The sequence below is a fragment of the Hydra vulgaris genome, chromosome 06, assembly GCF_038396675.1.
Source record: "Hydra vulgaris chromosome 06, alternate assembly HydraT2T_AEP".
NCBI classification, from domain to species: Eukaryota; Metazoa; Cnidaria; class Hydrozoa; order Anthoathecata; family Hydridae; genus Hydra; species Hydra vulgaris.
In genome coordinates, this window is record NC_088925.1 from 24,557,501 (window position 1) to 24,584,438 (window position 26,938).

General features: G+C 27.3%; 2 protein-coding genes across 3 annotated transcripts in view; one reads left to right on the forward strand and one right to left on the reverse strand.

The window, feature by feature from the left end:
- The window catches only part of LOC101240098 (1-phosphatidylinositol 3-phosphate 5-kinase), a 143,113-nt gene extending 123,203 nt beyond the window's left edge, over nt 1-19,910 (forward strand). For both annotated transcript variants that reach the window (XM_065799671.1, XM_065799672.1), the window contains exons 26-39: nt 6,612-6,653; nt 9,570-9,660; nt 9,775-9,870; nt 10,030-10,176; nt 10,302-10,402; nt 10,526-10,633; nt 10,709-10,756; nt 12,754-12,853; nt 12,974-13,053; nt 14,149-14,252; nt 17,507-17,635; nt 18,313-18,400; nt 18,714-18,875; nt 18,954-19,910. In XM_065799671.1, coding sequence (XP_065655743.1) covers nt 6,612-6,653; nt 9,570-9,660; nt 9,775-9,870; nt 10,030-10,176; nt 10,302-10,402; nt 10,526-10,633; nt 10,709-10,756; nt 12,754-12,853; nt 12,974-13,053; nt 14,149-14,252; nt 17,507-17,635; nt 18,313-18,400; nt 18,714-18,875; nt 18,954-19,147 — 1,490 coding nt within the window. In that variant the 3' untranslated portion in view covers nt 19,148-19,910. The remainder of the gene's footprint in view (nt 1-6,611; nt 6,654-9,569; nt 9,661-9,774; nt 9,871-10,029; nt 10,177-10,301; nt 10,403-10,525; nt 10,634-10,708; nt 10,757-12,753; nt 12,854-12,973; nt 13,054-14,148; nt 14,253-17,506; nt 17,636-18,312; nt 18,401-18,713; nt 18,876-18,953) is intronic.
- A 4,740-nt stretch (nt 19,911-24,650) lies between these two features.
- LOC136081299 (E3 SUMO-protein ligase ZBED1-like) lies at nt 24,651-25,763 on the reverse strand. Its single transcript, XM_065798606.1, has one exon. The coding sequence runs from the start codon at nt 25,761-25,763 to the stop codon at nt 24,651-24,653; it is 1,113 nt and encodes a 370-aa protein (XP_065654678.1).
- Nucleotides 25,764-26,938: the final 1,175 nt, after the last annotated feature.

Genomic DNA, 26,938 nt, shown 5'->3' on the forward strand with positions numbered 1-26,938 from the left:
GAAATAAACATTTAAATGAACAAAAAATTTTGCAACTATCTCCCTGTTATTGTGCAAAAGTTATTAAAAGTTATTTTCTAGTAGGTCATTATTGTCATCTGAGAATGATGACACTTGTTCAAATCTTGCCCTTTTCTTATTTTCTTGGTGTTATTGTTATTCTTTGATGTGGTAGGAATTGTATTATTCACCAGATCTTGGGGTGTTATCGCTTTGCCAGGTGTGATCTTTTTTCCTCATCATGTCCACAATGTTTCACTAATAGACCTGCTATAGCTTCATTGAATACTTCCTTAACAGTACTACCAGTACCTCCTCCAATGTCTTTGTTGACCTGTAACAAACGCTTCATGACCATTTCTCTATTGAAGGGAAATATTCAACTAACCTTGAAGCCAGATCTCAAATTATCACTTTTCAATTGACGTTGCAGTAGACAGGGGAACTGAATTTTTGGTATTGATCCTTTGATGCGCGATTCCCTTTGCCAATTTTCCAGTATTCTGTGCCATTCTATCCTTAGTGGATGGAAAATAGCAACGTCCAGCGGTTGAAGCAAATGGGTAGCATTGGGCAGCAAGCATACGAAACAAATATTGTTCTCAATGGACAACTGTACAACCTTGGTTGTAAAGTGTGAAGCTAGGTTGTCTCCAATTACCACTTTAATGCTTTGCATTAAAGTGGTAATTGGAGACAAATGAATTGATATATTTTAATTGGAGACAAATGAAGTGGAAATAAATGAACTATGATATATTATGGTAATAGAAAAAAGAATGATAAAAACTAGTGATGTGTCATCGGCAAAGGTCGATTGAGGCTAATTATAGGGTTTAATGTATGTATTAAAGGTAATATCTTAATATTAGGTATGTTATTTGCATATATAAGGTGTGCCAATGCACCAGTTTGGTTTGGCTTATTAACCTATGCCGATGCATCATCCAATGCTGATTAATCAACCAATGCCATCAGCAGATTAATCCTTAAGTTTAGATTTAATTAATCCAGTGGCAACAAATGACAATCTTTGTTATTTTTTGTTTCGTATTTCTATTTTTTGTTTCATAATTCCTAGCAGGTTAAAAGGCTTCTTAATGTATGACTTCTTAATGTACGATTTTTAAATGTATGACTTCTTAATGAATGACTTCTTAATGTATGACTTCTTAACGTATGACTTCTTAATGTATGACTAGTTGTGAATTTCTTTTTAATTGCTTCTTCCAAATTTTATTAGGGGATTTTATGCTAGTTACTCTGATTTTTCAAATTTAGTACGTAATAAAAAGGATCATTTAAATTCCTTTAAAATCTTTTTATGCTTTGTAAACTTAAAGTAATTTAATAATAATTGGCATCTTTGAAAATTAGTCTACTTTAAGTCTACTTTAAGTCTACTTTAAGGGTTTCTTTTATGAATATATCAAAAATTAAAAAAACACACTTGGACAAAATTCAAAGATTTTTAAATTTTGCATATTTGCTCTACAAAAAAACAAAATAAAATGTTTATGATGATTAATGGGAACCATCATAAACATTTTGTTTTTACAAACTGTGAGTTCGATTCTCTTGTTGTTGGTTAGTAACTGTGAGTTTGATTTACTTGTTGTTGCTTAATGATCAATGTTTTTAATGTAAATCTATCAATGTTTTTTTTTATAGCAAAAAGTATGTATTTCTGAAAACATATTGCTTTTCCAAAACATTACTAAAAAAAATTATCTTGGAAAACACATCAAATATTAAAAGTAAATAAATATTATTAAAAAACATTAGGACTTTTTTTTTTATTTTATAGAAAGAAAAAATTAGAATTTTATGTTTTAGGTCTTCACTTTTGATTAAGTAAACTATTGTATTTTGATATATTTTTTGAAAGTAATAATGTATAGCAAATTAATAGTTACATTAATGCACAGTCATGCAAACTGCTTACATTTTTAATATTTTACCTTAAAAAGTATCAAAATATTTATATACCTTTTGGATGATTGACAAACAGTTGCTCCTTTGTGGGATGATGTATATGAATAGACTATGTATATGAATGGATGATGTATATGAATGGACAATATATATGAATGATGCATATGAATGGAAGATATGTATGAATGGATGATGTATATGAAAAGGTGATGTATATGAATGAATGATATGATTGGATAATGAATATGAATGAACAATGAATATGAATGGATGATGAATATGATTGGATAATGAATATGAATAGACAATGAATATGAATAGATAATGTATTTGAATAGACAATGAATATTAATGGACAGTTAATATGAATAGACAATGAATATGAATGGACAGTTAATATGAATAGACAATGAATATGAATGGACAGTTAATATGAATGGACGATGTATATGAATGGATTATGAATAGCTAAAGTGGTTATGACAAGATTTTAAAGAATATTCCATTTTTTTTAAATTTAAAAGTTTTGAAAGTCCTTCCTTTGTTTATGTTGATTGCTTTTCTTGTGGTTAACCACAGAAAGTAGCAGTGATTGTTTTAAATCTTCATTCTTGCTGAGATGTGTAAGATCTTGAATCAGTTTGATTCATCTCTCTGCAGTGTCATTGACAACCAGTTGATAAACTTGTGTAGACATTAGTATGCAGAGGAATTTTCACTGACATTCTTGAAATCCCTGAGAAATTTTATTGTATAAATATATAAAATAATGTTGTTATCGACTTTGACTAAATCAAATAAAAGTTGTCTAGTTGAAATTCGAAAATAGTCAACTTTGAAAAATCGAATATTTGATCTAATTGACTGTGGGTTTTTTCTAATCAACTAAAAATTGGTTCCTAACTTTCATCTCTATCTTTTCTATTTTTTCTATCACTATTTTTTTTTTGATCATTTAATAAATATATAAGTAGATTATCTTATAACAATAAAATGTTTATAAAGATTAAGCCACGTGTGAAAGAAAATTATTCATAGCAGGTTTCTTAACCAAAATATCACAAAAGCTTAACTTTTAGTTTACTGTAGCACCACTTCTTTTCTTCATTTTAGTAACTTTTTGATTCTTTTTAAAACAAAATGTTAAGTAATCAGTCAAAAATGCAAAAAAAAAAGAATTTTTATAAATCTGTCACTACAAAACCTTGCACCTTGCAACGCTACAAAAATTAAACCTTGCAAATTTTTTGCTTAACTTGTTGTTAAAAATGATATCAAGCTTTTAAATTTTTTTGAAAATTTTAACTTTAAATTCAATTAAAATTTTATTAGTATACTAATATTTAATTAAATTCAATATTATCTAATTATTGATAAACAATAATTTCCAATGGATGTTTTTAACGATTGGTTTAACTCTCTTCATACATTATATGCAATAACAATTCCCCCTGGCTATTAGTAATAATGATTGGTACACATATTAATCTCCTTGGACATAATTTGTGCATGAAGGAATTCTTGTTGAACACACTCAAAAGCCGTGCGGCCTAATATAAGTGAAACAAAAGAAAGAAAACGATAAAGAGTTGTTTTATATTACTCTTTTGACTTAATATAAATTTAAATTTTTTTTTATGGTAGAAATAAAATGTTGAATAAAAACTTTCGTGCATCTAAGGTTTGGAATTGTTTTGTTAAAAACAATGACTCTACAATAACAACGTTTGAATATAAATATACTTTATCAAAAAAAAATTAGCAACAAAGAGCTAAAATACAATAAAAATACAAAATGATTTGCTCAATAGCAAATCATTGATATAGTAAAAACATTTAATATTAAAGAGTCTAAACTTCCATGTATAACAACTAGTCATGTGTCTGTCAAAGCTGCATTTGCAAACTCTCACTTATACTTTCAAGTTTGCAGAAATATAGAGACTTAGAGGGATTTATGTATAACTTTGTTCTTCAAACAGGTCTATTGCTGTCGACCTGATTAATGTTGCATTCAGTTTTTAAACTTGGCAGATCAATCAAAGGCGTTATAATCAAGGCAGAGATCAAAGGTGATAAATATTTATTATTTAAAAGTTAGGAACTGGAAATCATTGGCAAGCTAATCGATTTATGAGAGCCAATACATGATTTTCAAAAAGTTTGAGCCAATTGTAATATACCTCTTGCTCATTTATATTAGCAGCCATTTATAGATTAACTGATTATACTTATACTTTAAAAGTGAATCAAATAATTGTACAGTTATGAATCTTGCCATCAAATTCCAATAAAATTTTAATTAAAGATGTGAAGATTTTCTTAAAATTAAAAAATTGTTTGCAGCTACATATTTAGATCCTCAATTCATTTCAATCGAGCCATGAATTGCTCATACCAACAAGCCTTCATTTATTTAGCCAAGAGTCATAGTCTAGTCAAATCATCAGTTTTATTTTTCAATTATTTAAATATGAATATAAAAATATCATAAACTTTAATTTTATAAAAATAATTTATGCCAATTTCCCCTTTTGTCAAAGATAGCGAAGATGCTCTTTTATATTTTTACCAAAAGAAATATTGATAGAAAATTCACTAACTTCTACGTTGGGTCATAGGCCTGATGTCTAATGCAAACAATAGTTATGGTTTTTCCATCCATTTATCCAATATGGCTGCAACTCTGTCCATCCAACCTTAAAATACTTTTGTTTTAAAATGTTGGAATCTGTAGTATCAAAACATACAATTTAAATATCATCGCAAAATTTTGAGTTTACAAAAAGACCTTTAATTTCTGCTGCTTAATTAGATCCAAAACCAATATAATAATGACAAGATATAAAAGCTTCCATGTCTGCCTAAATCCAGAAGATTATAATAAAGTACTATTTTGGGCAGAGAGACATAAGACATCAACCCAAGAACCATGTAAAGACAAAATCACATGAAGAATCCCAGCCTTAGTTTACCCAAAAAGTGTGTCAATAGAATGTAGAAGAAAAGGGTTAGTATGGAACTATTCTAATTAGTTGTTTTCTCTCAATGTCAGAAGATTTGACAAGCACAGCCATTCTGTTCACATTTCTGGTGTGCTTTTCTGTCTATTCTGCTATATGTTTTAATGTTGAAATAAAGGCAAAGCAGTTTTTCCTTCACTTCTCTAATAAAATGTTTGATTTTATTTCCAGTCTTGTTAACTGCTAGATTGCCTTGGTATTTAGCAAAGTCAAACATCAAATTTTAGCAGTAAAAACAGAACTTTTTTTGTAGTTACAGCAGTTTGTTTTTAAATCTTACTTGGAAGCATAACTGGAATAAAATCTGGTTTCCATTGCCAACATGACAATTTTCTTTAAAGAAAGGACCCATATATATACACAGATTTATGAATGCAGCATTAGAAACACATTGATGGCTTGTATATACATCTATAGATATATATTTATAGTATATATTTATAATATAAACAACCTAATTTTATACCGTTTTTTTGAAAAAAGGAAAAAACAAAGAATATTAAAAAAAACATATCGCTATCCTAGCCCAAACCCTCAGTTGAGGTAGCAGCAACTTTCATGCATTTTCTCCTTATGTACTGAAGCCCGTCCAGCCCTAGATCAGTATGATATCAGATTGCGGATCTAAATGTTATAGATTTATATTTGTGTTTATATATATATATATATATATATATATATATATATATATATATATATATATATATATATATATATATATATATATATATATAAATTATGTTAGTGTATTATACAAACAGAGTGCTCAATGTTCTAAAAGAACAGAGCAATAATAAATTTATATATATATATATATATATATATATATATATATATATATATATATATATATATATATACCTTTTTTTGAAGATGTCTACTGGCACCCTCTAAATGTGTTCTATATAATAAAATCATATTGAATTTAATAAAAATTTTTTGAAACAAATATTTTTAAGGGTTGCTACAGACCAATTTATAAATAATTTTTTTAGACTTTTGTGAACAGAAAATGACATTTTTTAACTAAAAACGGAAAAATAGAATTCAACAAGATTTTTTACATTTTTTTTTTTTCTTAATGTTTTTTATAGAATGATGATTATTTTTAAAATTTTTATATAATTTTGGTTTTTTTGAGACCCATTTTGTAAGTCCAGAATACATATACACACACACACACACACACACACACACACACACACACACACACACACACACATAGATATTATTTCTAAATGTTATTGATGGTGTCATACTGAAGTAGCAATTTTCTAGGGCTGTAGTAGATACATTAACTGAATATTTGGGTTTATACAGGCATTATCTATGTTTGAAGGACATTTATTATGGCAAACCAAGTTTTTTTTTTTTTTTTTGTAAAAGATATTTTTTATTTGTAAGTATTTCCTGCCAAATCCAATCCTTTAGTTGATATATATAATAAAGCCTATGGCTAAAATTACTATTCTTATATATTTCGATATGAATTTTAAGTAATTTTTATTTAAATAACATTTAGTCTGATAAAAACGTTGTTTATTTTGTAGTCAATATTGTTAGCAATCTGTTATTTAATTATGTTAATTAATGTTATTTAATTATTTAAGATTGCAACACATAAATCACATAAATTGAACTTTTTTTTTTCAGATTTTGAGAGTCTTGATTCAAAGTTTACAAATAGTGGAGAAAGTAAATTCTTTTTTACATAATATTTTAGAGTTTATCTCATTGTTTTTAATATAAATTTTCGCCATTTTTAAAGACATTTTGAAGTACTAAATTAAATAAGAATTATTAATAAAAAATAAAATGCTATAAAATCAATGTGATTAAATGTTTGTACAATGTAATACAATGTAACACTTCTTAGTGTTTGTACTTTGTAACACTCCTTTTAAACTTAGTAAAAAAACATTTTTTGAAATTTAAATGAATGAATTTTAAAATACTTAAATGTATAGTTTTAAAATATTTTCCAATCAAATACAATCAAATGCTTTGTATTTTTTTTTTTTTTTTCTGAGAACCTTTCCTACCACTAACCCACTATACAATACCAATAAGTTGCTAATTTATCTAAATTTTTTTTTTTAATTTTATTTCTCTCTGATTTTATACTGTAGTGGCCCCTCAACCTTGAGAGAAATAAAAAATTGTATAAACATTGATCTAAAATAACATCTGTTATTTTTAAATTGTATAGCCTAAAGTTTTATTTCGTCAACTCTGTACTCAAATTGTGTTCAAAGAAATTTATTTTGTTGTTCTCCTAAGCACTTGTGTGAACAAGGTTTTGTATGTCTTTATCTATGTCATCCACAATAAGTAAATCTTGGGCTTCAGCTATTATTATCTACAGTTTTCTTAGTCAACTTCTACCTTGGACCCATCAATATGTGATGCTTTATGATAAATTTAGATTTACTGTTTACCCAGTGGGCATGTCTCATCCAGGGGATGTCCATTGGACGTCTTACAAACATCTAGGCATCCGATGGACATGCCCCAGAAAATGCATGCCCACTGGGTAATTTATAAAATGGCTTCAAACTGTGTTTAAAGTTTTTACTTTATTAATTATGACATTTTTTTATAAACATTTGGTTTAAAGTATTATTAAATGTGGTTTATCTTAAAAAATTAGTTAAATTTAAAAAAAGTGTTTTTAAATTAAAGAAAACTAAAGGTTTACAATGTATTTGTTAATATTTTTCAACTATATTTTTATTTTAACTTTAAATCTAGTTTAATTAACTATAGTATAGTTTCTATGACTACTATTTTGAGTTCAGAGTTCAGAGATCAACAAAAAGGTGAAACAAAGTATTCAGGGTTTTGAACAAAAATTACCATTAAATTCAAACTAAATCCTAAATTAGTATATGCATATAAATTAGTATAAATTAGTATATGCATATATTAACTGCAAAACTTCAACAAAGGAGTTAAACAAACTAGATAAGCTATAATAGCAAGGAATATAATAACAAGCAATAACAAGTTAGACGTAGCTATAATAGCAAGTTTTACAAATCAATAGTTGTTTCAGACCTTTAGAAAAAAATGAACATTATGCCTCTGATTAAAAAAGTAAGCAAACTTGAGCCATCTAATTATTTTCCAATTTTACTAACTTCAGTTGAAATTGATTTTATCACAAAGGCACTTCCAGATAATTACAATGTAGATGAGTCAATATAAAGTATGAGTCAAAAATTTTTGCAAAAGGGTTTGACTATTTTATTGTTAAGATTATTACTAAAAAGTTTTCAAAGTAAAAGATTTTATAAAAGTAAAAGAATTAATAGGAAAATTAGAATGGAAAAAAAAAAGTAGTGGAGTTCCTCAAGGCTCAGTTTTAGGTCCACTATTCTTTCTGTTATTTATAGCACTCATTAAATCATAACTAGATAAAGCTAGTTTGCAAAGCAATCCTAATATTAAAAGAATATAAAGGAATGGAAAGGTAACTGGAGATGAGATTCATTGTGCAAAAATGTAAAGTAATGCATTTTGGAAACAATAACTTTAATTGCAAATACAAAATTGATAAAGTTATACTAGAGGAAGGTTCTAGTTGAAAATTTTTTATTATTTTAGAATAAAACAAAAGTATTATGATCGACTCTTGATTGGAGTATCATATATGCTAAGCAATTGATAAAGTATGGAGCAGTTATATGGATTCCTTATTGAAAAGGAGAAATCCATAGACTTAAAAAAGTTCAAAATAGATTGACCAAAATACCAAGTTTAGTTGGTCATGAAGAAAGAAATTTAAAATTAAAATTACTCATTAAAAAACAGGAGAAGGCATGGTGATACAAATGTAATTTACATAACTTAAATAAATATTTTAACAGTAATGGTCATGCAAGAGGCCATAACCTAAAAATATGTAAAGAGGTAATAAATACACAAAATAACTTCAAGTGGAACACAATCACACACAATTTTTTTTTTCTAATGAAATTGTAAACAGCTGGAAACCTTGTTTTAACACAAGAAACCATTGAATCATTAAGTGTAAATCAATTAAAGAACCACATCAATAAACACTTCAAAATTTTAAGCTGCAATTCTCAGTAATTGTATATTATTTATCTGTTGTTACACTTCTTTATTATTGTGGCATAATTATTATTACAACTGGTCTTTAATAATTAACAAAATTAACATAATTAAATGATCTTTAATTATTGTAGCTTGAAAATAATTTGTTTTAAATATATATTTTGAATTGATTATAATTTTATATTGAAAAAAAAGGTTTTACTTTCATTTTTTCATTGTGCTTCATATAAGATATAGTGTTTCTAATCATTTAACAAACTTTTTTTAAATTTCAAAACACATACCTTTTATTTGACTTTTGATTTTTTTATATTGATATTTGAAAGATATACAATAGAATTGTCTCATTGACTAGATAAGTGGTTTATTAAGAAAACATGCATAAAAGTGTTTCTTGGGTTACACAAGTGACTTGTTATTTAGGTATATACACAGACAGAAATTTTCCAGTATATCCCCAGAAAAAATATATATCTGCACATCTCAACAGAATTCTACTAGACTTTTATTAATATTTTGTTTTATTTTTAGGCATCAATAAACGTGGTGGCAGTGAGAAAATGAAGAAAATTATATCAACATTTCTTCCAGCTTTTACATTTCAAACAATTCCTCGTCCTTTGTATAATTTTTAACAATTTCTAACATATTTTAAATTTTTATTTAAGTAAATTAGAATTATTTTTATGTTCTTTTAAAATTATTTTTCATATTTAAAAAATGCACTTTGATTCAGCCCATCCTACATGCATTACATCGCCCAGACAGGTGTTACAGCTACTATCATTATCAATGAAAAAGAGCCGACATCACTTATAGCATATACTCTCAGGTATTTGTATAAATATCTTATGGATTGCCTAATTTAGTTAGTTCTTTTTTTTTTTACTTTATTCCTATGTGTAAATTTAATTTTTAAACTAATTTAATGTTAAATTAATAAATTTTCAACTAATTTAATAAATCTATTGTTTATAAATTTTGCCCTAAGCTGTCAAGAATATCAGAATCAATTAAAGAACATACAAGACGTTTTGTCTGGAGTTAAACCTCAAGGCAGCAGCCTGCATGGTACTCCAATTTTACCAAGGAGTCAAATTTCCCAACAAAACAGTTCAGCCATGCTTTCGTCTTTAAAGTGAGATTTTGTGTGCTAAATACTGTGATTTTTATGTTCAAATTTTTTTCTTTACAAGTTAAAAATATCACCATTTTTTTTTTTAATTTTAATGTATTTGAGTTGTTGTTTTTTCTTTGCTATAGTGATGTTCAGAAAGTTGAAGTGTTACTTCGGAGAAATATGAACAAAAAAAATCCAGTGCCACGTCCAAACTCATGGAGTGGCTCTACTGAAATAAATGCAGGTACTAGAAGCAGGAAATATTTTTCTTTTGGTTTGCTAACTGAGGTCATTAGACCAATGTTAAAATTTTTAAAGAAAATGCTGTAACGATTTTATCTTCAATTGCAATTTTATTGGTTTTTAGAGCCATTTCTTCCTAGCGGTGAACATCATCCTCTCACTCATACTTCAAGTGATGCAACTGCAGATGAAGCATCCGATACTGACATTATGGAAGAAAGTGGGAAATCAGGTAAGATATAAATTTTATGTTTGTTTTGGAATTATGAAAATTTTGTTTACTTTTTTAACCTTTTTATTTTTCAAGGTGAAATCAAAAAGAAAGATAAGCTAGTTGATCATCACATAAAACTTCGTTAGTATTTTTTTTAATTTAAAATAATTAAAACTTATTACTTATTATTATTATTATTATTATTATTATTATTATTATTATTATTATTATTTAATTACACTTTCACTAGCAAGTAAGAGTGTTGCCAATAGTCACACTCACAATAGCCGCAGGTGATTTTTCACTTTTTTTTATTGAAAAACCATTTTAAATTGGAGTACTTTCATTAGACCATAAAACCATTATGTAATAGTGTTTTTTCCAATTCTATCTTATTTGGATATATAAGCGGTAGTGGTGTAGTGGTAAAGCGCTCGCTTCATAAGCAAGAGGTTCCAAGTTTGATCTTCACCACATCCCTGGTAGTACCGCGCTCAACTTGTTTCTCCGCGCAGCTGCTTTGTTAGTCAAGGTTCGTGTTTCGGAGTTAGAGAGTTGAGAGAGAGAGTTATAACCACTATTAAGTAGCCTCCTCATCTGTAGTAACCTTCTCGGCCTTGAGGAGGTGAATAACAAAAAAATATATATATTTCTATATTTTTATGTCTAATTTGGATATATTATTTTGGAAATATATTTGTCAAATATTATTATCAAAAATTATTACATTGTTATTATCTTATCAAGTCATTTTCTAAGAAACAAACTTTCTTAAAATAGTACTTAGACACCTTTTGCGAGCTCTGGCTGCTTTGGTTCTCTGAGACATACTACCATCAACAAGCTTTTTTAACAACAATGGTTTTAAGCTCTTTAATGCATTTTAATTAAAGGTTTTCAATTAAATTTAAATTGGGTGATTGACTAGGCTACCAGTCCAAGGTTAACATGCAGTGCACATGCAGTGTGCTTAGATTATTATCTTTTTGGAAAAGATAACTGCTATCTAGAAATAATTCTACTGGTAACAATAACAAGGATCCCATGGTAGTGGTATTGATTCATAATGCCTTTATTCTTGTAAGTTCTTCCTGTTGCAAATCCTTCCTGCGGCAAAGCATTCCTATATGTTTATCTTCTTTTGATGCTTAAAAGTGTCTTTAATATACTTATGATGATAATTTTCATTACTTCATCTTCAAATATGCAATCTTTGAGAGCATTTAAAACCAAAAAGAGATTCCTCTGACCAAACAACTCGTCTCCAAAATTTATTAACAACCTTTATATTCACTGCACCATTAAGCCTACACGAAAAAATAATAAAAATTTTGGGGCTGTTTTTCCTGTGTTCTTATACTTTAATCTTGCTTGCAATATCTCTATTAATCATTCTAAATAATGATGTTTCAATAATTCTTTCTTTATTGAAATCATTGAGAACCATTTTTATCTATATACTATGTATTTATATATCTAATCTAAGAAGTAGTAAATTAGTATATTGCATCATTAATGATAAAGAAGTATTAAATTAGCATATTGCATGATTAATGAATACATATCAGATTATATATATGTGTGTATATATATGTATATATATATATATATATTTATATATATTTATATATATATATATATACTAAAGAAGCTATTGAAGCGTTCAAAAATCATGTTTTGGAGATACCTCATACGGAATGGAATAAATGCTTTGAAAATTAAGCGCATGCAAAAGTGTATTGATCGTTGTGACGAGTTCTTTGAAAAACAATAAAAATATATTCACAGCTTAACTATTTGTTTTTGTTCCTATTCCTGAAATATAAATAGTGACCCTCTTATATATATATATATATATATATATATATATATATATATATATATATATATATATATATATATATATATATATATATTCCTGAAATATAAATAGTGACCCTCTTATATATATAAATATATATATATATATATATATATATATATATATATATATATATATATATATATATATATATATACACACATACACACATATATATATACATATATACATATATACATATATACATATATATATGTATATATATATATGTATATATATATATATATATATATATATATATATATATATATCATAGAGTTTCAAAATGAAAACGTTGCAAAGTTTTACTGTAGTGTCTATTATGCAGAACAGTTTAGACAACTTCGAGAGTTAATATTTCCGGAAAAAGAAGAAAGGTAAACAAAACATGATATTTTTTGGAATATATCTTTTACAATAACTTTTATATTATAGTGAGTGATATTATAATGAGATAAATGGTAATTATGAAGATGCTGTATTATGATATTTTATAGATACATTCAATCTTTGGCAAGATGTAAATTTTGGAAAGCAACTGGAGGAAAATCTGGTTCTTCATTTTCTAAATCTCTAGGTAGGTTTTTTATATAATAAATTTAATAATGACTCTTAAGAAGTATTTTGTTACTTGATTATTTCTTTTAATTTCTCATATGTTTTTTTTTTTTTCAACTATATATCTAAACATTTTAAATGAAAAAATAAAAACTTTTAAAATCTTTTAAAACATTATTTTTCTGAAGCACTTGTATGTAGTATTTTAAATTAAAAATAAAAAATTACTAAAATTTGAAACCCATTATATTGCCTAAAATACCTTCATTAATGTTTGTTATTCTAAAGTTAAAAATTGTGAGTTTTATTATGACATCATGATGCAAGGTTTATTTAGGAACAATTTTTTTTGAAATGAAAAAAACTTGTTTGAATATCTTATCTGTTTGTTTTTTTTAAATATGTATGTGTTGTATATAAAGTTACGTTTGTAGTTATAGTTACATTTGTAGAAAATTATGCAAAAAAAGAAGGCATAACATTTATGAGTTACAAATCTTGGTTAAACTAATGTATCTACTTTTGGTCAAGCAAATATATCTACTCTGAGTTAAGCTAATGTACCTACTCTTGGTTAGGCTAATGTATCTACTTTTGGTTAAGCTAATGTATCTACTTTTGATTAAGCTTATGTATAAACAAATGTATCTACTGGTGGTAATGCAAAAATATTGTTTATCAGAGTTGTTTTTTGAAATGCATTTGTAAACTTATACTTTTACTATTGTAAAAATACTTTTTGCATTTGTAAACTTTTTTTTTTAAATGATTATTCAACCAATCATTTTATGTTTTCAGGTTTTTAAATGAAAGTATAATAGACATTTTTATTTATTTGCACACAACAGCAATCTTGAATAATTCAATATTTTGTGCAGAAATTATCATATCTTCTATTGTATAAGTAATGTCATAGTCCTTGAAATCTAATTGGTGGTGATAATACTGTATTATGTTGATTTTTAGACAATTTATGTTGTACTATAATAAATGACTCATAGCTTTCAAATTAAAGTAAGTTAAAAAAAGTAGACAGAAAACATCAGTACTGTTGTGACCTCAATCCTCAGAAATAAAATAAAAAAATTACTTTTAAAAATGTTTTTTGTTTTAGATGATCGATTTGTGATGAAACAGATGTCTCGTCTAGAAATACAATCATTTGTGGATTTTGCCCCTCGATATTTTGCATATATTAATAAAGCTGTTAAAGAAAAAGTAATAAATTTTAATGTTTTTGAAAGTAGTTTTATAAGTTGTAATATTTTTAATAGTGGTCAAATATCTTATTGTTTTATTTTTCATGTTATATTTTTTTATATCAAATATTTTATTGTTTTTTCTTAAATAGTTTAACATATTGATTTTTTGTTGTTATTGTTTGTTTTTTTTTGTTTGTTTTTTTAATATAATTTAAATTTAACAAATTATGAAGAATAGTTGTGTGATTGGTTTATAATAATAAAAATGTAAAAATGTAAAAAAAATACCCATGAGGTGAATTACATCACCATGAGGTGAATTACATCACCATGAGGTGAATTACATCACCATGAGGTGAATTACATCACCATGAGGTGAATTACATCACCATGAGGTGAATTACATCACCATGAGGTGAATTACATCACCATGAGGTGAGTTACATCACCATGAGGTGAATTAAATCACCATGAGGTGAATTACATCTATTGTTTTAGCTGTGTTTTCATAGTTTCTTAGGAACTGACTTGACGAGGAAACATTAAATTTTCTTTTGACCTGTTTTATGCATGTTATTTATGCAATAGGCTGTTAATGTAATCATGTGGTTTTTATTTGCTTAGGATGATAAACACTGGATCTTCTTGATTCAATTTATGGTTTCTTGCTTGTGTTCCTTTATGAATAGTAATGTGATTGTGTACTCGCATAATTATGTGATTGTGTACTCGCATAATTATGTGATTATGTACTCGCATAATAACATATGATAAAAATATGAGTTCACATTCTACTTTCTATTTTCTAATATTACTACCAATTTCAAACTTCTTTGATGTTTTATTTTCTATAATTACTACCATTTTCAAACTTCTTTAATGTTTTATTCTCTAATATTACTACCATTTTCAAACTTCTATAATGTTTTATTGAGTTTATTTAGATGAAAATATTTTTAATATAAAGTTCTTATTTTACATACAAAATCAAAAATTAAAAATAGTTAATTCATTTATTCATTAGACATTGTTATATAACAAAATTCAGCAATTAAAAGAAAAATATCTGAAAATTAATTTTTAAATCTGAATGTATTAATTAAAGAATGAATGTATGAGTTATATTTGCTACAGAAGATAATTTAGTTCAGATTTTTTCTTCATAGTTTATGTAACTTTCACATTATCAATTTCATTTATTTTTTTGGTTTATCACTATGATACTGCTCTTCATCACAATTAGTCTGACAGGATTTTTCAATTTATAATATTAATTATTAATGTAATCAATCCTTGGTCTTAAGCATTGAAATATACTTTCTTAGACAGTTTTCTGAAATAAATCAATCCACTTTTATAGAAAATTTACTTTAAATGTTATATATATATATATATATATATATATATATATATATATATATATATATATATATATATACATATAAATATATATATATATATATATATATATATATATATATATATATATATATATATATATATATATATATATATACACACACACATATATATATATATATATATATATATATATATATATATATATATATATATATATATATATATGTATATATATATATATTTTTTTTTATATCTATATCTATATGTACAGTCATGGACAAAAGTTGGGGACCACTGCAATTTTTTACAAAATCAGTACATATATTTCGAATGTTTATTCACACTATACAGGTTAAACAGCATGTCTATTCATATTTTAGTATTTACAATGAAATCCTTTATTTTTGAGAATATTTTCAATACGTCCTGGCATCAATTCACACAGTTTCTTGCAATAGTCCGGCGTAATCTCCTGCACCCACACGCGTTTAATCCAGTTGATGAGGTCATCTTCAGAACTTGGGCTATGTGCAGCAATCTTCTGCTTCATTACAGTCCAAACATTCTCAATAATATTGAGATCTGGACTGTTGCCTAGCCAAGTTTCCTGTAGCGGGATGTTTTCAGAACGCAGCCAGTCCTTAACAGCCTTGGTACCATGACAAGGTGCGCCATCATGCTGGAAATGAGTGATGCCATGTATTGGTACAAATGGTAACAGCTTATCCATCAGTATACTCAAGTAAACAGCACCATTGATCGTTGTATTTTTAGGCATAATCCAAATGCCGGCAGGACCGCTACCAGAGACTGCTCCCCAAACCATAACTTTTGGAGCCTGTTTGACTGTTGGTATAACATACTTTGGATTACGCCTCTGATTTGGAGGGCGTCTGACATGTCTACAAAATGAGTAGAATGCGTGAATGTTGTCTCATCTGAAAACATCACTTGTTTCCACTGGGCTGGTGTCCACTGCCTGTACTTCTGACAAAACACTATGCGATTGCGAATATTCTTTGGTGAAAGCTTCGGCTTCCGTGCTTGTCGGTAAGATTTCAAGCCTGCATCAAATAATCATCTGCATATTGTTCGACTGTTTGGTTTCTTGGATGGTGATCCAGGCAGTTTGCCTCTAATGGCACGTGAGGATGCTCTTGGTAATTTTTTTGCTGCCTTTATTATAGCATTATCCATACGGTTGCTTGTAACCTTCGGACGCCCAGCGCGTGAATGGGATTTAAAACTTTTCAGCTCTTGATTTCTCTTTACAGTAGCTACAACAGTTGAATATGAAATACCGATAGCTTTTTAGCTATCTGTCTTATAGAAATGTTCTCTTTGTACAAAATAACGACCTGAGCTCATTTATATTACGGAGACCTTATTTGCTTCAAATAAGGTCTCCGTAATATAAAATGTTCCAAAATATTTCAGTTATATCTGAAAATAAACATGTAAACATCAATTTTATACTCTAATTAACAATTAGCACAAATTGGTACCAAATTGTAGCACTAAAGTAGCACAAAAGCAATTCAGAGTAGAATACATTAGAAATTATTTGAAAATCGCAGTGGTCGCAAACTTCTGTCCATGACTGTGTATATATATATATATATATATGAATATATATATATATATATATATATATATATATATATATATATATATATATATATATATATATATATATATATATATATATATATAGATATATATATATATATATATACATATATATATATATATATATATATATATATATATATATATATATATATATATATATATATATATATATATATATATATATATATATATATATATATATATATATATATATATATATATATATATATATATATATATATACAAGTACATTTAACCTATGCAAATTATTTTCAGAGACCAACAGCTATGGCAAAGTTACTTGGTGTATACAGAATTGGGTTCAACAATCCAGTTACTAACACAGCAATGAGGCAGGATGTGCTTGTCATGGAAAATTTATTTTATGAGAAAAAAGTAAATAAGGTAAGATGCTAAGTTTTTCATATTCTACCTCTTTAGCTGTTTAAATAACATAGAATAACATTGTTTTCCATTCGACAATTAACTTGAGCTGCAAGAAATTCACTTCAGGTAACCTCAAGCTATGTAGGCTTAAATAAGACTATAGTTTACCTTTGTACCTTGTATCATAATCCATTCTGGTTTATGTATGTTTATTTTCGTTTTGATGGTTGTTGGCTTTGTTTATATTGTTTGTTTATTGTTTACTCAAGCATTAAAAGCTACCACTTAATTTATTTCCCTAATAAACTCAATCCAGTGAGTACTAATATGGTTGAAGTAAAGGCCTGTTAAATTCAATGATAATAAATATAGATAATATAGATATAGAGATAATAATAATGATAATTAAAATACAAGTAGGAATAATAAAAATAGCGATGATAGTGATTAAAAATGAATGAAAATATATGGAAATGTGTTTTCTTGTGATTTTGAGTCATTTTACATAAAATTATTAATATATTTAAATTATTAATTTTTTTTTTTGACACTTATTTTAATTTTGCTACCTGAATAATTTCTTAGTTGTGGTCCGTATAAAATTGTATTATGTTTTATATTTTATTACATTATCTAATAGTATATCATGTAAAATTATGTAATAATAATTTTGTAACTTTTGATTAATATTTTAGATTTTTGATTTAAAAGGCTCTGTTCGAGGTAGATATGTGCAGACATCGGCAAAAGAAGATGTGTTGATGGATGAAAACCTTTTAGAAAGTAATCATAATATTTTCTTGTTGCTATGGGTAGCAATTTTACCTTGATAACTTGGCGCGTTTCTTAAGTTATGCTTGGTGGGGCTTGCGACGAAAAAATTTACCCAATCCAGAAACGGGTGTTTTCTGTTCGAATGTTTTGCTTGGTTTTTACTTTAGATTAAATAAAAAAATTTTATCTTTAAAATAATATTTTGATAGTTAAAAATATTGTGCAGACTCTGTATTTGCAATCCTTAGCTCTATCGAAACGAATTGCCATATTTAATTGTCATTTTAATTTTTATCTATTATTTATTTTATTTTTCTCCAAGTGATCAGCGAGTCACCTTTGTTTATTCGTCCTCATAGTAAAGCAGTTTTATCAAAGGCTATTTACAATGACACTGAGTTTCTTTCATCGAATATGGTAATGGATTACTCGTTATTAGTTGGAATAGATCAGACCAATTGCAAATTAGTCGTGGGCATTATAGGTAAGTTTATTTTTTGTGTTTGCTTGTGTTTTTGGTATTTTTTGTTTCTGTTACTTAGTATAAATCTCCTTTTAAAAGATTATATCCGCACTTACACGTGGGATAAAAGACTTGAGACCTGGGTAAAATCAACTGGTATTCTTGGAGGACAAGGCAAAATGCCGACTGTGGTTTCGCCTGAAGTTTATCGCACTCGTTTTACAGAAGCAATGCAACGGTACTTTCTCATGGTGCCAGATAAGTGGACTGGATTCGGTGCTGACCTAAATTAGGACTTGTTAAAGACTTTTTTATAAAATGCTCGTTTTCTTATCTAGGTTATTTATTAGTGTTTTTTTGGAGAGTGAATCACGTGTCATTCGCATCTAAAAACTTTCGTCTGCTTATCACTGCGTTTGTTTTGCTTTTCTCTAAGTCTTTTCACGTATTAAATTACATAATAATACAATACATCTAACGTTAATTTTATAGAAATATTTTTTATTAAGTTACATATAAAAATTACTATAACTTTTTTAAAAAAGTTTTTTACGATTTTTTTTTTTTTTTTTTGTCTTCAGTTCATATTATTTTGTTAATTATTAAATCAATAAAAAACTAAAAGCTCTTTAATTATTTCTAATTATTCTTTAACTACTATATTTCTAATTATTTCTATTTAAATTTATTTTAGACAATTTTCATAGTTACATCGTAAAATGCTGTTTAATATTTTAACGGTAGTTCAAAAATTTAGTACTTTTTTCCATAAGTTTTTTGAGTTTTTTAAATTTTCTTTTTACATTGAGGACAACGAATAAAGAATATAAAATATAACGCATTCAAACTATCGCAAAATAATAACTGATTTTAATTGCTTTTTGAATGAAAAAACTTGTTATTCAGTTTAGTTGTTTTTATAACAGTCTTTTTTTGTTTTTTGTTTTTTCGTAAAGTTTGTACATAAATTAGATAAATAAAAAAAGTTTTTAATTATAAAAATGTTGAATTAAATTTTTTAATTTTGAAAACAAACGAAATACAAAGCTTGGTTTACGCTTTCAGTGGTTTTGATTTGAATAAAGGAGCATTTCTAAATTCAGAATTAAATAGAGTTAATGGAAACCTAATAAATCTAAAGCTTTAGAAATATAATTACTAGTGTTTCTAAATACTTAGAAAAGGTCGTAGAATCCCCTATAAAAATATTTTTCTTTTTTTTCTTTTATTTTACTAAATATTTAAAATAATTTCTATCATTATCTATTCAAAGTTGCATCCTTTCATTTGTCAAAGTGTTTTTATACTCTTCTTTGGGTATACGTTAAAGTAGCTTGGTTATGTGGGGTTTTTGTAGAAATGCCACAAATATTCGGCAACTATTTGGTATTCAGTGTATTCGCCAACAATTTATACTATTTGATATTCGGCCGAATACTGAAGCATTAAAAACATCTCATTAGAAATAGATTATATTACTATATGTTACTATAATAATACAATAAACAGATTAAATAATAAATATATTATATATATATAAGATTCTATTATTCACAAATTTTTTTTATTTAAAACAAGTTTAATACTTGAAATTTATGAATAGTAAATTATGATGAATAAAAACAATTTTTTCGGCATTTGTTGATAGCAAACGATTCCGCTTTTCTTTGTAAATTATAACTGCTTCTGAAAATAGTCGCTTACTATAACACTACTACCTGGAGATGATAAGTTAATCTTAACAAATTCTGCTAGACTTGGATATAGTTTTGCATTAGCTGACCACCACTTGTAAGGGTCTGCTTTCCGATCTAGGTGAACAGTTTTCATGAATAAATCAGTTTCGTTTTCTGTTGAACTTTTCTGTTCGACATCTTCATCTGTGTGCTAACGTTTTCTGTAGCGACCTCTTCAAAACAATTCCAGAAATTATTGAGTATGTCAATTATTTTATCATTTTCATTGACATTTTTTTTCAAGTAGAGATCATCATCCGTGTTACTAAACGTTTCAAAACTTTTTCAGAGATTTAAAAGAATTTTTTGTTTTGCTCTTTGTGTTTTTACTATACCCAAGAAATTAGTTTTGAAGCGCGGGTCAAGAAAACTTGCAATCAGATATTTGGCATTTTCATTAAAGTTGAACTGCGCTTCAAGTTGAGATTGAAGCAATGATCTCACTGTTAATAAATTCAGTGTTTTCTGTTCTGTTTCTTCCTTTCCCAGGTATTTTAACAAAGTGACAGTATGTGAAATTACCTCAGAAATGCTGTTGTTGCTGACTTGTCTCAAATAAAATCTCATATCCTTTAATGATATCACAAAGACTTTACGAGCTGATTCTGATTTTCCTTATGTTTCTCAAATTTATTGTTGTGATTTTGACCGGTAAACTCGTGGGGTATCCAACGTGATGCTATTTTTTTTTTTTTTTTCAAGAGCGTTTTGAATGATTTTATTGATTGCAAAGCTATTAATCGATGCAAGTGCTTCATATTTTGTATGACGGTTTTTTTTTAATAGTGGCACGCACACTTTAGATATTCTCAGTTGTATACGAAGCTTTAGGGTGCCCTTGTGTGGGAATCATCTTTGAAACTTTATAATCTTGAAATAGATCAGCCCACTTTGCAACTGTACTTTATTTTGGTGGTTGATCAACATGACTGATTGGTTTAGCCAACACGGTGATTATTTATGATTGATTTTCTCCCACTTGCAATGGTTTACGAGATTTTCGGAAACGGACGTAACGAAAACAGTTTATTTTTACGCGCCAAGTAAACAAATTTTCTCTAAATAAAAATTCAAAATGGTTTCTGAATCATCTTTTTACCTATAAAGTAACCTACTATCAAACTCGTGGATAGACTCGATCCATGATGCATCTTATAATCTAAAAATTCACTCATGGGTTCATAATGTGTATATCTAGGATTCCAGTTTACAACATATACCATCTGAATACTGATGTCGTAAATATATATATATATATATATATATACATATATATATATATATATATATATATATATATATATATATATATATATATATATATATATATATATATATATATATATATATATATATATATATATATATATATATATATATATATATATATATAATTAAAAAACAGTGATTTCTATGTCTGTTTTGCTTAAAACTACTATTTAACTGTAATTTAGACATATAGTTGTAAACTGATATTTGAGATTCAATTAAAATTTATCTTTATAAGTAATAATATTAATAGTCAAAGAAAACGTTATTTAGTCTATCCAGCTGATTATTTCTAGTTTTTGTACTACTTTTTTTAATAAATTGAATTTTAATATCTATATAACTTTTAAAGAGCAGATTTTATAAAAAAACGCATGATTTAATAAAACGCATATTTAATAAAAATTAAAAAAAAATACTTTAATAAAAATATTTTAAATAAAAACATAAGTTTATATTTATAGCCCTAATTCAATGCTAAAGATGGTAAATTTTTGCAACTTTTCACAAAAATTAAAAAATTGCGGACGTTTTGGACCAAATTTCGTATTTCTTCAAAAAAAACTTAGGGAATTTTTAAGGCAAAAAAAATTGCCGTGCAATATGACATAGACAACATACTTGGCTATGATATGGGTTGTGCCTTAGGTTATGGGTGCATTAAAACTCCAAATAAAGAACGGATTTTAATATATGCTCGATATTTAATTTTTTTTCGAATTTTGAAACTTTTCTTTTATATATGTTTAATAAAATTGAGCAACATCTTTAATACACAATAAAAAATTTCAACAAGTACTTAAAATGTTCATAATTAATTTCAGTTCAAGTTAATATATAAAAGTTTAACTGTTTACTGTCTTATTGCAACTTTATAAATGAAGTTCTAAAAACTCTTCTAACAATCTAAGTATATAAAAATTGTAAAGTTTCGATTTAGTCTGCAAACTAAGCTACCTCCTACAGATAACTAAGCCACCTCTACTAAAAAAAGCATTTGTTCAAGAGTTACCCTAACCGAAAGTGAAATTAATCTAAGAAAAATTGAGCTCGGGAAAGTGTTTTAAAATTTAAGATTATTCAAAATATAAGCAAGAAACATATTAGCAAACGCAGTTTCAATTTACACATTTATTTAAGGTTTAAAAATTGGGATTTTTAAATAATACGGAAGACGTACTCACCCTGTCTGAGTATGGATAAGTATATATTCACAACTTGTCTTGCAAAGCATTTTCACTAACTATCGTTGCTTTTCGATCAAGCCTTTTCTTTAAAACATCAGTAGGCTTAAGATTATTTATATTTTAAAAATTTAATATTTGTAATAAAAACTTTGTAATGGATAATTTCTGCATCTGCAGGAATTGCAGCAGGTTCTTGGTGTTTCATGGTGTTTCTTGCAGCAGGTGTTTTTTTCTTGGTGATTAAAATAAGTTATAAAGCACATGGAGTAAAATTTAAACTTTTACCATTAAGAGATCGCCATTTATTTCGATAACTTTTGGCAAATTTTTGGCATTTTTATTTTACTGATGGTTTTATTTCTATATTGCTATGTTTTTCTAGAATCGTTTTTGTATTTCTTAAATAAGTCGGAGTAGTATTTCTTTAAAGTTTTTTTCTTTGTTTTTCAAACTGTTTGACTGAATGTTTTATTTTAAATTGTTTTTAGGTATTTGGCATACAGATTTTATTTTATTCTCAAAGATTTTTTTTAATTTTATTTCAATCCATGGTGATTTAAATATGTTTAAGAGAAGTAACTTTCAGACATGGAGTAAACTTTAAACTTGGATATGTTTAAGATAAGTAACTTTCAGACATGGTGTAAAATTTAAATTTGGGTATGTTAAATACAAGTAACTTTCAGACATGGAGTAAACTTTAAACTTTGGTATGTTTATGATAAATAACTTTCAGACATAGAGTAAACTCTAAAATTGGGCATGTTTTTGACTGTATCAAACAAAATTGTTTATCATAATATCGCAGCGATATTATGATAAAAAAAAAATGTAAACATGGTTTTGAAAAACAGACACAAATGACATTTGTCAAATAAACAAATTTTTCAAATATTAATTCAGAATTTTTTTGCCAAACTTTTCCAACAAGACAATGTTTTCTCTGATTAAGATGATTTGTTCTACTTTTTCTGGGTGTAAGTTGTGTCTGGATGATCGGACGACATTTCCACCTGAGCTAAAAACTCTCTCTGATTTAGTTTAACTTGCTGGATTAGCTAAAATTTGTCTAGGTAATGAAGAGAGTTCTGGCAATGTATCTGAATGCAATTTCCACCAATCAAGAATCGGAAAGTCTTTTTTGGCATCAGGGAAATATTCATACTGGCACATTTCGCTCAAAATAGGATTTAGTTCAGATGTTGGCTCTTGTGTTTCAAGTGTGATGTTCAACTTGCGCTTCAGTTTTGAATTAGGGGACAAGTCTGCTGAAAGGACTCTGGCAACAGGTTGGCACTCAACATTATCCTTAACCTGTGAGGCTAACCATTCTTTTGTTGTTTGAAATTTTTTGAAGAGCTTCAAGTGAAGTCCCTTTAAAGCAGGATTTAAGTAGTTTGCTGCAACTCAATAAGTTTCCAGTGTGACAAAGAGGAAATCTTTTCTCAATGCAGCTTTTCAAGTTTAATTGCATACAAGACACCGTAGCCATTTTTTCCATCAGTCTCAATAAATTGATCAATTTTGTCATGGATTAAATAAAGAGAATCGGCGACAGTGTTAATTGTTGGAATAGACACAGTCGACCACGTTTCTGTAGCTTCTTAAAGTGGTGCCAAAATTTCTACTGCTCCCTCGATTGATTTCCACTGTGATGCACTGATGGTCTTTGAAAAAAAAATATCTTCATTTGCACATAAGCTGATAATTGCACTCTTTAGATGTAGGACAGAAGCCATGCAATCCAGTTCACTACTCCATCTTGTGTCAACAGATTGGCGTAACTGTCTAAAATTGATTCCTTGAGCGTCTGATTCTGATTCAAGCAACTCAGCTGCAACTGTTGACTGGTGAGTTAAAGAAGCCAAATCTTCGCATGTTTTTAACGCATCATCCATTCCAGCAGTCATTCCAAATGAGTCTCGAACTGCACATTGCAAAATATGATTGTTGCACAAGTATTGGTCAAGGCGCTTTGACAATTTGACTGCAAGTTTCATGTTTCTTGCCTGGTCGTTCACGCAGTACATTGGCAAATCAGCAGGCAAATTTAGTTCTTCTAAGAAAGAATCTAGCTTTCCTTTAATTAAGATACCTGTGTGTCTGCCTGGGAACTGTTGGACATGGGGTGTCCAGTGATGTAGTCTCCAATTTTCGTCAATAGCATGAAAAGTCCAGGAGATGTAGCTGTCCTGAGCTCTAGAAGTCCAAAGGTCAGACGTAAATGCAGCACCTTTTAGATTTGTCGTAATCTCCGTTATTATGCTCTTCATTCCAGCTTGAAATTCTCTTGACTGAATTGAAAGCTTTCTTGAATATGTTGTTCTGTGATGAAGGCTCAGTTTAGGGTTTGCAATGTCAAACAATTTCTTGAAACCTCTTCCTTCGACTGCTGAAAAGGATGCCAGATCAGTGCAAAAGTATTCCAGCATTGCAGAGTCAAACTGTTTTTGAATGAAATTGTCTTTGTCATATTTGGACTTTGTTTCAAGCATTTCGACCATGGTTCGTTGTTTCTTCTTAGGAGGAGGAAGAAGAGAGTCGTCAGTTTTTTCAGAATACTCAACGTAATCTTGGCTGTGTTTTTTTTCGAGGTGACGATGAAGTCCGCTTGTGTTTCCATCTTTTGTTTTCAAAGGCTTTTTGCACGCCTTGCATTCAGCACCATCACTTGTTTTTTGAAAACATCTCCAGATTTTGTTTTTTCTTGGTGACATTTTTGATCGTTGAAATGAGGCAAGAATATTTCTTTTCATTATGAACAATATGTGTCAAGTTGAATTCCACTGGTAAACTAATGCACCATTTTATACAAAAAATTTTTGTATTTAATTAAAAATATTTAAAATCTAATTAAAAATCTAATTAAAATCACGGAGTCAAAATATTAATTAATTAAAAAAACAAGTTATTAAGTATTTTGTAAATTATAATAATTTTTAATTTGGAAAATAATATAATATTCAAGTCTCGTTCTACTAACTATTTCTCGTTTCTGACGAGAAGTCCCATTTCTCACGAGAAACGAGATTAAGACGAGATCTCGCTTATGGTTAAGTTACAGAGTTTTATTTTAAACTTCGAATTAGTAAAATCATAAAAGAATGCCAGCATTCTTTTTTAATATACAAAGTTTATTTAAAAAAACCTAATTTTTTTAAGTCTTTTTTAAAATTAGATTATTTTGGTTCTTGTTTCCAGCGTTCACCGTTTTTTATTATTGATGTGGGTGTTCTTAGGGTTTATGTAGTACAGAATGTAACACAACTTGCTATATTCTTTAATATAGTTCACATAATTTTTGTATTTCTAGAAGTTTCTTCATTTATGATGGAACCTTTGTTTTTGTTTTTTATACTATGAGGGAAAATTAATGAATGCAAAAACTATTAGGATAATGTTTTGAACAAAACCTTGATTTAATATAACGTCTGTTTTGTAAACTTTAAGTATGTGACCAATAAATGCTTTATTGTATGTGACCAATGAATGTTCTATGGTTCTAAATATTCTAATTCTGGTCTCAAATTATGGTTTCTTGATATTTTAAAACTATTTGATCAAGGATTCTTTGGAAGCACAACACAATCAAAGTGTCATTGCCAAGGCAATTTTTTAATTAACTAAGCTGAAAGGTAAAAGTCGTAAGATTTTTACATTTCGGTTAAATCTCAACTTTTCACTTTAATTTAAAACTAATGCTTTTTTTAATTAATTGTCATGTGCAATCCAATTTTCAAACTTTGTGTTATTTTTATTTTATTTTTGACGACACCATGTCACATCTAACTCAATGTGTTAGAATAATTTTCTTTAATAGAACAATTGAGTTTACCTTCAAATGATTATTAACTGGTTTTATTTAAGATTCTTAAGCGCGGCATTTTATTTA